The sequence below is a fragment of the Talpa europaea genome, assembly GCF_964194135.1.
Source record: "Talpa europaea genome assembly, chromosome: 10".
NCBI lineage: Eukaryota > Metazoa > Chordata > Mammalia > Eulipotyphla > Talpidae > Talpa > Talpa europaea.
Genome location: NC_140077.1, coordinates 22593201 through 22608345, shown reverse-complemented (window position 1 = coordinate 22608345; position 15145 = coordinate 22593201). Strand labels below are relative to the sequence as shown.

Below are 15145 nucleotides of genomic sequence, written 5' to 3'. Positions count from 1 at the left end.
GAATTGTCAATAAAAAGGCCTCAAGCTGCTGTTTCTGTCCTGGTCCTTGCGTCCACATGTCCCCGAGGCTGTGACATGGGAAGTAGAAGCATGAAAGGCTGGGGTGCAGGATGTTTCCTGGGGGCCAGCACAGAGGTAGTAAGTGTTCTACACACACATCTCGTATACTCCTCACAACGGCCCTATGAGGCCAGCCCTGTTTTCCCCATTTTACAGGTCAGGAGACTGAAGCTCAGGGAATTTGTGCTGAAAGCTTTGGCCTGGCACTTTGCAGACCAGGGATGGAGGTGAACTGTGTCTCTCAGACTGTAGGTTTAGGGCCATAGAGGGATGGAGAGGCCTGTTCCAGTCATGCATGTACCACTCAACTACTGGGTGCCTGGTGGTGGAGAGGAACAGTAAGGTGCTGAGAGGAATAGAAAATAGGGCTTTGGAGCCAAAGGGGACAGCAGAGTTAGCGCCTGGTCCTGGGAAGAGGATGCTGCCCCAGGCAGGTCTCAGGAAGGGGGGGCTAGTGTCACGGTGAGGTCAGTTGGAACATGCTCAAAGGTCATCCAGGCCAGCGCCTCACTGCAGAAGCCACACGACGGTCTCTTGAGGGTGCACTCTCCCCACAGCGTTAAGAGGGTGGAAGAAGGGACTCTCCTCACAGCAGGAGCAGCCAGCATTAGCCCAGGAGAGCCCTGGGGCAGTCATGGCAGGCACCTGCCGTGCCCACCCCACACTTGGCTCCATGAGCCATTATTGGCGCAGCCATACTGTAGTGAGTTGTGACAGTGGCGTCGCCCCCAAGCCTTTCTGAGCTGCTTTTCTCACCTGTAAAATGGGTGTGACAGGAACAGCTGTTCACAGGGATGCTGAGAGGACTAAATGAGACGGTCCACATGAGGCACAGCACGCTGGAAATGCTAACTTGTGACTCTTACCCTCTCAATCTTCTGGAAAAGAACAAACAACTCTGCCCTGGATGCCTTAGAATGGTGACTTTTTTTTTTTTTTTTTTTAAACTAGAGCATAATCTAAGATTCTTATTCAGGAAAGAATCTGAGTGAAAGGCCAGCGTGTAGTTTGAAAAAGCATAGTCAAAATCATTTTACTTTGGGAAAATGCAAGCAATGTGTAATGGTACAGTGCCAGTAGCCTGTGGGGCTGGGTACCAGGGCGTGAGAAACAGTTTTTATCAAGTGGGGTCAGTGGCTTCACAGAAGGGAAGCTGGTGGGCCACCTCCGTGTACTCTGGAGGAGCATGTGAGGGCCTCGAGAGCTGGCCAGAGATGGACAACTTTCAAGTGCAGGCACCACCATGAAAACAGAGCTCAAGAGAGATTAACCAGGATAGGATTGTGCCTTACAGCTGGCGGGGGCAGAGAGCACCTGAATGGTAGGTAGGGGTGACCTGAAGGCAGACTGCCCTTTGTAGAATTGGGTGCCTGGTTTCAAAGAAGTTTGTTCTCAGGTATAGCTACCCAGGGCGGAGGGGATGGTAGCTAGGTTCTGCTGCCTTCCTGGCATCTGTCAGGGCAGTTCTGGGGTACGTTGCCAGCACCCACAGCCTGGCTTGGGTTGAAGATTTGGTCATGATTTGGTAGTGGTGGGGAGAAGCCCCCAGAGAGCCCTAGCTGACCTTGAACTGATGTTGGTTCCTGAGGGCTTAAGGATTTGTGGTCCTTGACCACCTGGCTGTTGGAGGTGAAGCCAGATGAACCTCCATTTTTATCTCCGTGTCTCTATGGAGTGAGGCGCTCCTTTGCAGGGCCCTGGCTCCAGCACCTGTCCTAGAGCTGGTAGCCTAAGATAGTGGTAATACCTACGTTTATGCAGCGCTTGTGCCAGGCGACATGGTGAGCATGTTTCATTTTATATCTCATGACAATTCCCGAAGTGAGGTTCTGTAATTAACCCCATTTAATTGATGAGCAAATGGAGGCCAATGGAAGTTAAGTGATCTGCCCAAGGTCACAGGGCTAGTGACCTGCCCAAGTCACAGGGCTAGTAACCTGTCCAAGGTCACAGGGCTAGTAAGCCGTGGAGCTGGATGGGAATTATACCACAGGTGCTCATACATGCCTTCTTAGTGGAACTTAAGAACATGGTGTGGTCCTGGCTGTTACACTCCCCTCCGTTCTGCCTTGCTCCCCACTTGCTCTAGGAGCTTTTGAGCCACTGAGCTTGCAGGAGGGGCCTTCCACCCCCAGCCTTAGTGAAATGGGCTCAGCCTCCAGGGGAACAGAGGCAGCCTTGTGGCAGGAGCACGCTCCCAGCACCCCCTGTCCTTCCTTGGCTGGGTCTGTTTCAACACCCAGGCAGAGCAGTGCATTCCATTCTCTGGCACAGCTGGGGGCTGGGGTTCCTGATTCCCCTGGCCGCCTGCTTTCTTCATGGCCTCAGCAGAGCCTGCTGTCTGGGCTCGGACACTGGGTCCCAGCCACACACATTCCAGCAACAACCACCCCCCACGTTGGATTTCCCAAGGAGTGAACTTTCGCCAGGATTATAGCCCACTAAACAGTTGTGGGATGTGAGCTTCCTTTGTGGGACCCAAAGGTTAAATGCTGACTGGGCTGAGAGGGGAGGAGGGAGCAGGGCTAGGTTGTTCTGGGAGTTGGGAGAAAAACCACGGTCTGAGGCTGGCTCCTCTGTCAGGGCCCTTGGAGTAGAGTGAGCAGGGCTCCCAGAAATCTTCCTGTGAGTCAGGGGCGCAGAAGCATGGCTATCTATACTTCCAACCCCCCTTGCTGACTTAGTGCCTACAGGCAGCAGTACAGTGGTTAAGAGCACTGTAGCACCACCACCGTGTACGAGCTGTGTGTTCTTCAACAAGTTCATTAACCTCTCTGAACCTCAACCTCATCATTAGAGTGGGCTAATAACAATACCTACGTCAAAGGACTGTTGGGTGGATTAAATTTGAATGTCAGAGTGCTTCCAGGGCGGACTTGTTTAGTGACTGCTGGTATTTTATGTCTTCTTCCTCATGTTGGCTTGTATGCAGTCAGGGGAATGTATTTTCTTAAGCAGAACCCCAGGTGTAGGTTGTCTTCTTTCTAAAAGTAACAATTCTGGCTTTTAGGTGAGAATTTCCCATCTTTTCCCTGCCTTCCTGCCAGTGACATTTTTTAGGAATTTACTGGGCACCTGTCATGAGCAGGCACCATACAGGTCATGGTCTTTGGTGAATGAAAATACAAATTACCATTTAATGAACATCTTCTAAATGCTGGGCTTTGTTTCCGGGCACTTTTCAAATCGTTCCCCACTGACCACCCCACCACGTGTGAAGTAAACACTATTCCTGTCTACAGCTCTGCAGTGTTCCCAGCCCTGCAGTCACCAAGTCACAGGATCCGAACCCAGAAACTGGGCTCCACTGCCTCTTCTCCCTGAGCCTGAGTGTTTAGCCGCGACCCCAAGTCTTCCTGTTTGCCATGAGGACTGATATCATACCTGGCTGGCTCACGTGACTTAACTGCTCCTTTGCACCAACGGGTGGCCATGTGACCTAGTTCTGGCCACTGAACTCGAAGCAGAAATCTTCTAGTACCCGGGGGGACTTGTTGGGGATGATTCTTTTCCTGATCAAAAGGCCAGAGGCCGCTGACCTGCTGCATTTGCTTTTAGCCTTTTTCCCCTTTGCTGCCTGGAATGTGGTTGAGAAGTTGGTTGAAAGCATGAGAACAAGAGCCACCCCCCTCCACCCCTCTGGAAAATGGAAGAGTCTGGAACACAGACCTCCCACCCTCCTCTGGACCTCTTTGAAGAGGGCAAAGCCCTGTGGTTACTAGGGGTTTCCGTTCCATTCAGTCAGAGGCAATCGGGCATCCACCCTCAGCCCAGAGGCTGTGGGCACCAGCTGCCTGTCTTCAGGTAGGCAGGAGGACTGAAGGAGACCAAGGGTGGACCCAGGCCTTGCAGGCCTAGGTGGTCTTTTGAGATTGCTGGGGGTCTGACAGCAGATGTTGGGAACAGAGTCAATGGACAGAGAAAGGCCTGACCCCTGGAGGGGGAGGTGGGTGAGGGTGCCTTACCGGGGCTTCCTGGGATAGGCTAAGGGAGCCTCTGCTCGCCCTGCTCCCTCTCGCTGGCTGCCAGCACCTGACAGAAGTCGGTATTATGCTCTGGCCAGAAGTGGCCCGAGTCCTATGTGTTCAGTGGAAAAATAATCCTTGCTTCTGGTTGACCATAGAAGTGTCCGTAAATATTTGGTCGGGGTAGGAGACTGAGAGACAAAGGGTAGATTCAGGGAGCCAGGTGGGCTGGGCAGGGTTTAGGTGAGGGCGGGTGGCACTGGCTGCTTTTGAGCTGAGGAGAAACAAGCAGGCCTCTGCTGTTCCTGACCTGTGGTGAGGCCACCTGACGGCCCAAGGGTGATTGATGGGCAGGATGTCAGACCACCTGTTAGTGCACACTGGCCCACAGTGGGAATTGGGCCTCGGGCCTTCCTCCATTCTCTGGGTGGCGTGCACCTCTGAGAGTTGGGAAGCTGTGACTGCACTTGGTATCCCAGCTGCTACACCCTCACTGGTGAGGAAAGCCCCTTCTGGGGATGTGCCCAGCCCCCTGCTCTGGGTGTGTCTGCCCTGTCTCTCAACATCTGCCTATGGATGCTGGCTAGGAGCTCTTTCCTGGCACCAACCCTTCCAAATGCTGGACATTAAAGTGGCCATGGTGTTGCCTCCATGTCAAACTTGCTCTCCCTGCCCATCCAGCTCAAGATGACAGCCTCATCTGCCCTGAGCCCACTAAAGAAGCTCCCTCAGGTACACCGCATGCAGGACCAAGCCCCTTCTAGCCCAGGGTGACCTCAGTCCATTCCCTCCTGCCTCAGATAAGTTGTTGGCTTATCTAGATCTTGGTTCTCAAGCTTGCCTGCACATCACCCCAGAGGATCTAGAAATGCACATTTCTGAGCAGTGAGACGCTTATGGAATTGTATGAGACTGGGCCCCGTATTCTGTAAGAGCTCCCGAGATGATTCAGATATTTATGTATTAAAATGCAGGTTGTAATGGTCTGGGGTTGGGGAATCTGAATTGCAGTTCCAACCAGCTCCCAGGCAATGCTCATGTCCTGATTCAGGGTCTGCTGAGAGTAACACTCTAACCATCACCTCGGGCCAGGACATGCCCAGAGTTGTTTGGGTGTGTGTGTGTGTGGGGGGGGAGTTATGCGGGTAGGCCTGCTCTCCAGAGTGATTCCTGGGGCTCAGACTTGTAGGAGTCCTGGGGTCAGGCATTGCCATTGTTGAAGCTGCAGGAGCCTGCAGTTCAGACTGGGAGATGGCTTCTGTTCCTCCTCTGGCCAAAAGGATAGCCATCTCCCTCCCTCACTTCACGGCGGGGGGCCGGGGGGTAACCCCTGGCTGTGCGATCTGTGGGGATCCTGCAACACACAGGCATTGGTCTGAGGTGTTGGAAATCTGTGGACCAGCCTCTTCCTAAAGTTCCCTTCTGAAACTCCGTCCCGCTGCTCAGGAACCAGCAACACAGAAATCACCTGGTCCAAACCAACTGTTGTTTTCTTCAATTTAATTAAAAACTTAAAAAACTTAAAAAACAAACCCTACCTGCATCAGTCATCTAGTACCTATGGCCTCGCAGCAGTAGCAATAATTTACTCATCATCAGGTGAAGGGGCAGGCGGCGGCTGAGGGTGAGCCCCAAGGAGTGAGCGAGCCAGGCAGAGGTCTGGGCTGGGCTCCCTCAGTCTGGGGGGGAAGGCAGGGAGGTGGGACTGGAGGGCACTGAGACCCCAGCGCCTTTGCTTTGGCGGGTGGGATGCACTCTGAGACTTCTCTTTAAGCCGGGGCCCCCCCACCAACAGGGGAGCTGACCCCACAGTCTACTCTGGACACCACCTCAGCTGCTCAGAGCCCTCCCTTCCCTTGCTCTCTCCTCCTCCTGCCTGCTTTCTGAGACTCAGGGTTCCCCCCACATGAGAGAAAGTCCCCAGGGATGCCAGAACCCCTCAGTCCCTTAGGGCCTGTGCTGGTGACAACTCTGCCAGAAACCACCCTCCAGCAGGGGCTGGGGCAGCCTGGGAGTGGGGGCAAGGCCTTGTGAGTGGAAGGAGACAGAGCCCCAGGGGCTGGGACCGAGGGCAAGGCACTGCAGGCGAGGTGGGGAGGGAGCAGCGCCCTTCAGTGGGGCTCAGCAGCCCCATAGAAGAAGGGGTAGTAGAGGGAGCAGGGGTAGGAGAACATGAACTTGACGGCAAACTTCATCTCCTTATTCTTCTTGTCCCAGCGGTAGACAGCCATGAGCAGCAGCTGTCCGTCCACTTTGCGGCCCATGACCAGGAAGCTGCCCGCCAGGTTGTCCAGCTGCGGGCAGGGGCAGGCTGCGCCGCTCTTCATGTGCAGCACCAGCCTCTTGGTGTCCTTGCGCTTCAGGGGGCCTGGCTTGAGCAGCTTCTTCTTTTTCTGGGCTCCAATCAGCTTTCTGTCCCCATTCTCTGTCTTGATCTCCTTGATGCGCATTTTGACCACTGTGTGGGTGGGGGGACAGAGGGGCAGCGTGAGAATGGTCAGGTTTGCTCAGGAGGCTGGCGACCTGCCGTGTCCGTGCCTGAAGCTCCAAGCCCGGGGCTTGGGCAGGTGGAGCTGACGTGGATGTTTCATATTTATAGGATAGCATCTCCTGTTGTTGGCGGGGCTTCATGGCCAGGCACAAGGGGGAAATGAGATTTGGAGACATTGTAATCCGCCCAAATTGTCCAGCCTGGATTGACCTGAGGCCCGGTCAGCTCCAGAGCTCAGGCCTTTTCGTGATACCAAGTGCAGGGTGGGGAGCACTTGAGGAGGAGTGGAGTGGTGTGTTCGCGGGAATGTCGGGGGTGAGACTGTCCACTTAGAGGGGGATTTGGTGGAGGGGAGTCCTTGTGATGGAGGGAGGCTGGGCTTCATCCCCTTGGGGTGCTTCCCAGTGGGGTTTCTGGTTGTGTGTGGAGCCGAGTGTGGTTGGCACCGTGGTGTGCTGGTAAATATTTGACAGCTGGCTCTGGGGAGGGGCCTGCTCTGCAGCGCATGCTGGTCTCCACGGGGTACACCCCCTAGCAGGACCCAGCATTTCACAGACACAGGCTTGGGAAGAGCTGCACACGACCAGCTCTTGTGCGTGCAAACACACGACCACGATGTGCGTGCGAGGCTGTGCAGGGTGGGTGGGAGAGTGTGTGTCGCGCTGTGTGTTTTGTACATGAGACTCTTTGTGGTGTGTGTGGGTGGGAGCCGGAGTGAGGCGGGGGTGGTGGCCTGTGGCAGAGAACCTGACATCGCTGGGCACAGGGAGGCCTGGGCTGGCCTCTCCTCTCTGCAGGCCTCTGGGGCCCATCTCTGTGAGCTGCCAGGGAAGAGCCACAGAATAACTTTGTCCACACACGAAAGAAATTTGTCACAAAATCTCTTTCATTTTCTCTCTTTCCTTTGTCCCCCCCCAAGCCCCTGGCGCGCACACACACCTTGAATACAGTGCCGTGCCACTTAAAGACGGGGGTATATTTTGAGGGGGGGTCGTTAGGCTGTTTCATCTTGGCAAGAGTCAGACCTAGCGTGTCCTCACACAGACCCAGGCGGCACAGCGGCTGCGCACGGGGCTGGTGGGGGAACCACAGGCCCACCCCACATGCGGCCTGCAATGCCGGACTGCGAGTACGATTCTCCTTCCAAAAGGACCATTAACATAAAAGACCTGGTGAAGTAGGAATTTCATTGCTATCTCTTTTCTAGAGATGGGAAGCCCAAGACATCAAACAGGAGCTGAGCTGGCAAAGATCAAGGCTGGGCTGTGTGGTCCACGCAGGAGCCAGGTCCTGAGTAGACTTGGCTCGGCTGGCCCAGGAATGTGGAGGCGCCAGGTTACAGCTGTGGGGGTGACCACAGCCTGCATAGCCAGAGATGCATTGGGGACTGGGCAGAGGTTCCTAGGGACTTGGGGGTTACATTTCCACTCTGGAGCCCACTGCTCCTTGTGCTGTCCTGCCTGCCTCCAGGTTAAGCCCACCTCTCCCCAGGAGACTGTCCCGTCGTGGAGCCGCTCTGTGAGGCAGCAAGGGCGGGCTGCAGGGGCTCTGGCCACGGGTGATTTCTGAGGCCATGGACCATGGCCTTGAGGTACATTTCTCTGGGGAGAGGGTGCATGGTTATCATTAGATTCTAAAAGGGGCACATGATGCCAACACTGTGCAGCCTGACTGTGCTGGATGTGGGCATTTGTGTGCATGCATGTATGTGTGTGTGTGTGTGTGTGTGCTGGGGCTGGGGCGGGGCTGGCACGGGAGCCGTGGCTACCGCGTGGGCTCCACACTCACCGAAGTCGCTGGAGCACATCTGCTCCATGAGGCCATCGGCGCTGTGCTCCATCTCACACTGGGCGCAGATCTTGGTCACTGAGGAGAGAAGGCGGTGGGGTCAGGGTCCCGTGTGTGGGTCAGAGTCCGCAGCACTGCGGAGGGTGCAGGCTTCCCTCTGTCCAGCCAGCTTCCCCAGCCAAGCCTCCACTTCCTCCTGGGGCCTGGGCGATGGTAACAACAACATCACCTGCTCACGGAATGGTTGTGAGACAGGGTCTCCCAGGAGGAAATGCCCAGGTGGGCACCCTTGCCCCACAGCTCTGGCAAAGTTGTAGCCTCCATGTGCACGGGCTTCTCAATTTGCTCATTTATCCCTCAGCCTATGAAGTAGGGATTATTGCTCTTATTTTAAAGAAAAGGAAACTGAGGCCCAGCGTGACTACCCACATTTGCAAAGCTAGTGAGAAAGGGTTTAGAACTCGGGATTTGTGACTCCTGGGCTAGTGCTGCTGTGCCGATACTTGAGGGGACTTTCTAGGAATGCAGGATCAGGCAGGGGGTAAACCAGTGATGATGCTGGCAGGGCAGGGCAGGGTAAACTGAGGAGTACCTTCCTCTAAAGTGGGCAGCTTAACATTTTCAGAACTTTCCACTTTTAAAGAGAAGCCAAAACTCATAATTTTTATTTGAAATATTCTGACTCTTATCTGTTGGTCACCGAAACACTTCTTCACATCACCTTTGCGCCCCTCTGTCTCTGCTTCCAGGTGTGCACATCAGAGGGAAAAGGTAGACTGGCAGAGGAGAGTAGTGCCAGGGCAGGGCTAGGTGGGGTTCAGACCTGGGATTTCCCTATCAGGCTGCTAATGTTTGGGTTCCAAGTAAGCCAGCAAAGGTGTGGTGCTGGACCCCTGCTGGGAACTGTCTCTGCTTGAGCTGGTTTTCTGTCCCTTGCTTTTGGGTTCCATTTCCAATCTGAGGATAGGGGCTTTCTTTCTCTTGACACTTCCCCATCACATGACCCCCACACAACCACAGCTTTTAAAGGAGGCCATGGGGTGTATGTGTGTGAGAGTGTGTGTGAGACTGCAGGAAAGGGTAGCCCTGAGGGTGCTTTTTGGTGGTTGGGGAAGACAGGGAGACGAGGGAGGGGAGCTCCTGTTTGCAGGGAGTCCCAGCATGAGGGGCTCCTTCTCAGGCAAGGCTTTCCTGCCGGGTGCCACTGCATTTCCTCCTGTCTGGTGCCCAGCCCGGCCTTCCACTGCCTGGAAGGGTTTCTATCCACGGTGGAGGGTGGGGTCAGGGAGGGTTGCACAGGGAAGGGGAGGCTGAGATCAGGGAGGGAGGAATTAAGGGTGATGGAATTGGGGGTGGGAAGCTGCACTTCCCTGTCACAGATTGGAAACCCAGGCTGAAAAAAATCACGCCAGCCACCTAAAGGATCCTTGTTAGGGGCAGAGCCTGCAATCTGCTCATTCTTCTGTGCTGAGTCTCACCCAAAGGTCTCCCTGTCTGGGAAGTTGGGGGAAGAGCTGGAAGATTCAGGGTGCAGAAAAAGGGGTGGGGTGGGGGGGTGGAAACCATTGCCCAGGAGCACTCAGAGTACAGCTGCACTCTTCTGCTAAACCCCTCCCCTCCAGCCTCCTCACCTCCAAATGTTGCAGCCGGGGGTAGAGGTGATGCTTGGCTTGGTGCCCTGGGGCCCAGGGCTGTGGAGGGGGTGAAGGGCATTGTTTAATGACCTGGGGCATTCTTGGCCTAAGAGAACCTGGGATGCCTGGGGATGGGGGAACCCCGAGGGATACCAGTGGCACGGGAAGGTGGGAGCTGAGAGGTGGACAGGGGGGATGGGGTGGTTCAGGAAAGGAGTTGGAATGAGGGAGAACCAGTTGGAATGTTCCAGGGAGGCACCAGCTGACAGTCGTGGGGAGGTGGGAAGTCAGGAAGGTTGGGGAGGGGGTGTCAATTGTCGGGGCACTCAGGTTTGAGAGCAGAAGGGGTGCGTGTCTATCTCTCTGCGTAAGGGGGTTTCTGGGGGGCTCGCAGAGCTAAGGGTTTCGTCAGCAGCCTCTGTCTGGGGCCCAACTCGCCTGCACCCAGGGCTGACGGAGCTCGGGGGCGGCGGCGCTACCTGGAGGCGCGGTGGCGGGCAGGTGCCCGAACTGCACGGCGATGCAGAGGTCGTTGTCCAGGGGGAACTTGTGGCAGTGCAGCATCTCCGGCCAGGGGAAGCCGTAGGCCTCCATGAGAGGCGCGCAGCCGGCCCGCACGGCCTCGCACAGCGAGCGGCACGGGTAGATGGGCCGGTCGAGGCAGACGGGCGCGAAGAGCGAGCAGAGGAAGACCTGGGTGTCCGAGTGGCAGCGCTTGGCCAGCAGCGGCAGCCAGCTGCTCGCCTGCTGCTTCACCTCGGCCAGGCTCTCGTGCTCCAGCAGGTTGGGCAGCCGCATGCGCTTGTAGCCCACGGTGTGGCAGAGCGGCAGGTCGGCGGGGATGTCGAGGCACTGCGGCGGCTTGGAGTACGAGCGGCCGTGCAGCGGCTCGGCCTGCCAGCCGTAGTAATCGTATTCCTCGCCGCGCGCGGGCGCCGCGTGCAGCGCCCCCAGCAGCAGCGCCAGCGCGGCCGCCCGCGCGCCCCCAGCCGCCGCCTGCATCGTTGCGCGGGCCCCGACGCTCGGTGCGCGGCGCCCCCAGGTGCCCAGGCGTGCGCTGCGGCGAGACGCTCCGCTCCAGCCGCCGCCTCCGAGGTCGCCCAAGTGGGTGGCAGCCTCCGCTCCGCTCCCGGGCGCACGGAATGATCCTGGCGCCTCCCACCTTGGGGCTCCAGTCCCGGCCTCGCCTGGCGCCCCAGCCAATCTCGGGCCTCCGGGCCGCCGCCCCAAGGCGGGGAGGCAGGGTGGAGCCCCCACAGCCCCTCCCGCCCGACTCCTAAGCGTCCCGCCCAGTGCCGGCCGGTGCGCCCCTCTCCAGCTCGCTCCTCGGCTGCCACCGTCCCGTCCCTCCTGGCTTCACACCGCTGGTCCCCCCCACCTCCCTGGGTGTTTTCCTCACCTCTCGCCTTCTCCATCTTTCCTATCTCTCTCCGCCACTGCCTCTCCTGGTCCTTTTCTCACTCACTTCACTTGCTTATCTCTGCGTCTCGGCCTTCCCCCCTCCGCTCTGTTTTCTCTTCCTGACACCTTGGTTCTCCCTTCTGGCAAGAGGCTCCTGGCTGCCCACACTCTCCTGGTGCAGGCAGGCTGGGCACATCTTCACTGCTCAGCCCTTGAGCATTCACTGGCTCCTGCTTGGTGCCTGGCACGGTGCTGGCTGCGGGGGAATCAGATGGATATGACAGGGTGGAACCCACCTGCAGGGCCATCGCAGACTAGTGGGGGTGACGGTAATTATAGCCACTATGAGTGAGGTCTTACTAAGGTGGGAGACACTGGACAGCCCTTTACAACCTCATCAACTACTGCTTCTGACCTCTGCTAGCTAAGCACAGCACAGACATGATCTCATTGAACTCTGCCAACAGTGCTGTAAAGTGGGTAGGTACTATTGTCACCCCCACTTTATAGATAAGGGTACTGAGGCAAAGAGAGGTGAAGATCGGTGCCAGGCCTTGAACCTAAAGTCTCGTAACAAAGTCAGAGTCCAGATACAAACAGGGGGTCTGGGGTCAAGTCTGCAGGCTCTCTGGCTGGGGGGACTCAGAGAAATGAAATAACTGATCTTGGTCATGCAACTGTTAGGGGCTTGTCTTCCTGACTGGGTGCTGCTTACCCCTAAACTTGCCTGTAGGAGGAGCTTTGGAAGAGAGACTGTGGCCAGGCTCTTCCTGGCAGCCTGGCAGGAGACCTGACCTCCCAGCAGCTGGAAGTATCTAATAGGAGAGCTTGGGGTGCTGGCTCTGCTGCAAGGCACAGTACTGGGGCACTGGCACCCCTCCCTTGCTGCCTCACTGCTCCTCTTTTGTTTGTTTCCAAGGCTCCGGTCTTCTCATGGATCTGTCCTTGAAGCGGTAGTGGAAAGAGGTGAGGAACCAGTCCCCCAGTAACCAACAGATGCCCCTGGAGCACCTATTATGTGCAGTGCCCGAGGTGTGGTGTGCAGACCACGGATGGGGTGTATGCGTCATCTGATCTAGTTGTGAGAAAAAGGCACAAGACAGAGCGCTAGGGGTGGTACAGGATATCATTAATGTCCAGAGTGTCCTAGCTGGTCTGGGTAGAGCAAGCTGAGGACCTTCCCCACTCCCACAACACTCAGCAAAGAGGTTTTGCTGATCATCACCGAGAAGGTGAAGACCTGCTCCCCGCAGGGCCGGGCTGGGAGTGTAGTGACAGTGCAAGAGCCTGGACTCTGCAGACAGAGAACACGAGGTTCAAATCCAAGCGCATACTAAATGAGTGACCTTGGGCAAGTGCTTGATCATTCTGACCCTCCATGTCCTTGCTTGTAAAATGGAGCTTCCTCAGCAATTGTTGCAAAGGGAAAAATAAAATGATGCTTAGAAAGAAAGCCCCTGCATGGTGCCAGCATATAATAGGCATCTAGGAAGGTTTGATCTCCAAGGATGTGTGACTTTAGGGCAAAAATGTGGTGTGTGTTCTGAAAGCTCGCTCTACACCTTGACCTTTGTTCTGGTTTGGGGGCTCTGAGCATCATTTCTGCTCCCTGCACCTCCAACTCCTCCAGGCAGGGTTTCTGCAATTTGGGGAAGGCTCTGGGCACTGGCAAGGGGTATTGGAGTGCCCCAGATGCTTGTGCAAGGTGCTGGCTCTTGGGCAGCTGGTCGCCTGTGCTGTTCTTGGCTTCCCGGTGACTGGCCTGGACAGAGAGGGGCATTGTTCCTGCAGCTGGTTATGTAAGAACTGCGCATGTCTGAGCGCTGCTGGGAGTCTGTACCTGGAGCTCCAGGGGCTCCAAAGGGCAGATAGGCTAGTCTGGAAGCCTCCTGGAAGAGGAGGATGGGCTGTCTTTACCTGGCAACTTTGCCTTGGGGATCCCTGAGACTCCCTGACATGGGATCTCTGATGAGAGTGAAGCGGCCCCCAGGGGTGGGGAGCTGTGCCCTGGGGAAGCGCTCTCCCTCTGCAGCCAGCTGGTTACCCTGGCTCTGTGGCCCCCCGCAGGGAGGAGGCTGCTCTCTTACGTGCTGCCCCTCCTTGATGAGGCTATTGCAGGGCCCAGGCAGCTGGGCGGAACACCTGGCGCGCTGGGCATCTGTCCATCTTGGAGTGTCTGCAGTCTGTTCAGGTGCAAATTTCCCCAAGCTGGTCAAGAGGCTCATTTGTTCAAAAGAATGTGTACTCCTGATTTGTTTTGAGCAAAGTTCTACGTAGATCTTAGATCAAATTTGTTTATCATGTTATCAGATCTTACATCTTTCTACTTCTAGCCTACGTCAGTGGCTCTCCAGGTGTGTCTGGGCATCTCTGGGTGTCCCTAGCTGCCTGGGATGTCTCCAGAGTCAAAATTGTATATAACGTGAAGACTCACTCGAAGCGTAAGATAGACTGATGGAATTTAAGCAATAGAGTAAGAAAATTTTATCCGTATGGTTTTAGATTTCACATTACAAACAACATTTGAGGAACTGCCACATGTCAAATTTTGGTAGATCAAAGAAGAATAGCCACAACATCTGAATAGGATATTAAAATAATCTCCTTTCCAACTAATTTCTGGGTGAAGCCAACTTCTCTTCGTCTCCTTTGACCAAAACAACATGTGACGACAGATGGAATGCAGAAGCAGGTAGAAGACTGTCTTCTATTAAACTCAGACATGAAAGATATCTGCAAAAATGTGAAACAATGCCATTCTTCTCAACAGTTTTTTTATTTTGGAAAATACATTTGTTTCATAAGCATTTATTATTTATCTTAACATACGATATTTTAAGTAAATAAATTTCAATTTTCCTCAGTTTTAATTGTATGCATGGTAAACATTGATAGGTATAAACCCACATAAATAAAAATCCCTTAATCTAAGAACCTCAATAAGAAGAGTGTGAAGGGGTCCTGAGACCAAAAAGTTTGAGAACTGCTGGTTTACTTACTCTGTCCATTTTGATAGAGATATATAGAATCTACTTTGATTGTGGCTTCACTAATTTTCTCTTTTTTTTCAAATTAGCTTTGCTTTATATATTTTGAAGCTATGTTACATACCATGAAGGTCTTGTCTTATGCGTTTGTTTTTCTTGTTTCTAGCACACTAATCACATAGTAGGTGCTCAATAAATGTGTGAATGAATGACTGAATGGGTGGATAGATGCTTAGAATAAAGTTTCATGATTAATATATGTTCTGGTTGTATTGTAATTTCTTTTTTTTTTTTTAAGATTTATTTGTTTATGCATATAAGAACTGGGGAATAGGCCAGAGGTTCAGAGGTGAGAGGACCCAGAGACAAGTGGGCAGCAGAACAGCCAGACTAATTGAAATACATTGCTGAGGGGAGCAGTGGGCGAGACAGAAGAGGTCTGCCATGGCACGTGGGTAGCTCCCTGACCGGCCAGGGATAGAACTCATGCTGCAGTGGCTGTGGTTAACAGTGCTGTGCTTAACCCCTTGTGCCACCAGGGATGCCCTGTATTGTAATTTCTATCTGGATGAAGTAACCTTCTGTGTTACTTTTAATGCTTTAGGTTTTGGAATACTAATTCCATGAGCCAACATTGACCTAGAGCCTGCTTGGGCCAGACCCAGGCATGAAGGAGCTTCAGCGTCTGTCGAGGTGGAGACACAGACACACAGTGGCATGTGCTGTAGCAGACCGGCCTCTGGTGACTTCTGACCAGTTCCTGGATGTATATCCTTGGGTATGTCTGTTGCACTTTGAACCTCAGTTTCTTTTTATCTA

The 15145-nt window shown here is 54.6% G+C and overlaps 1 protein-coding gene across 1 annotated transcript; it reads right to left on the bottom strand.

Annotated features, from left to right (window-relative positions):
* Window positions 1-6136: 6136 nt before the first annotated feature.
* Window positions 6137-10940, bottom strand: SFRP5 (secreted frizzled related protein 5; the record flags this gene model as incomplete). Its single annotated transcript, XM_084246071.1, has 3 exons — window positions 6137-6483; window positions 8305-8382; window positions 10418-10940. 3 exons carry the CDS (start codon window positions 10938-10940, stop codon window positions 6137-6139), a joined length of 948 nt encoding a protein of 315 aa, XP_084102197.1.
* Window positions 10941-15145: the final 4205 nt, after the last annotated feature.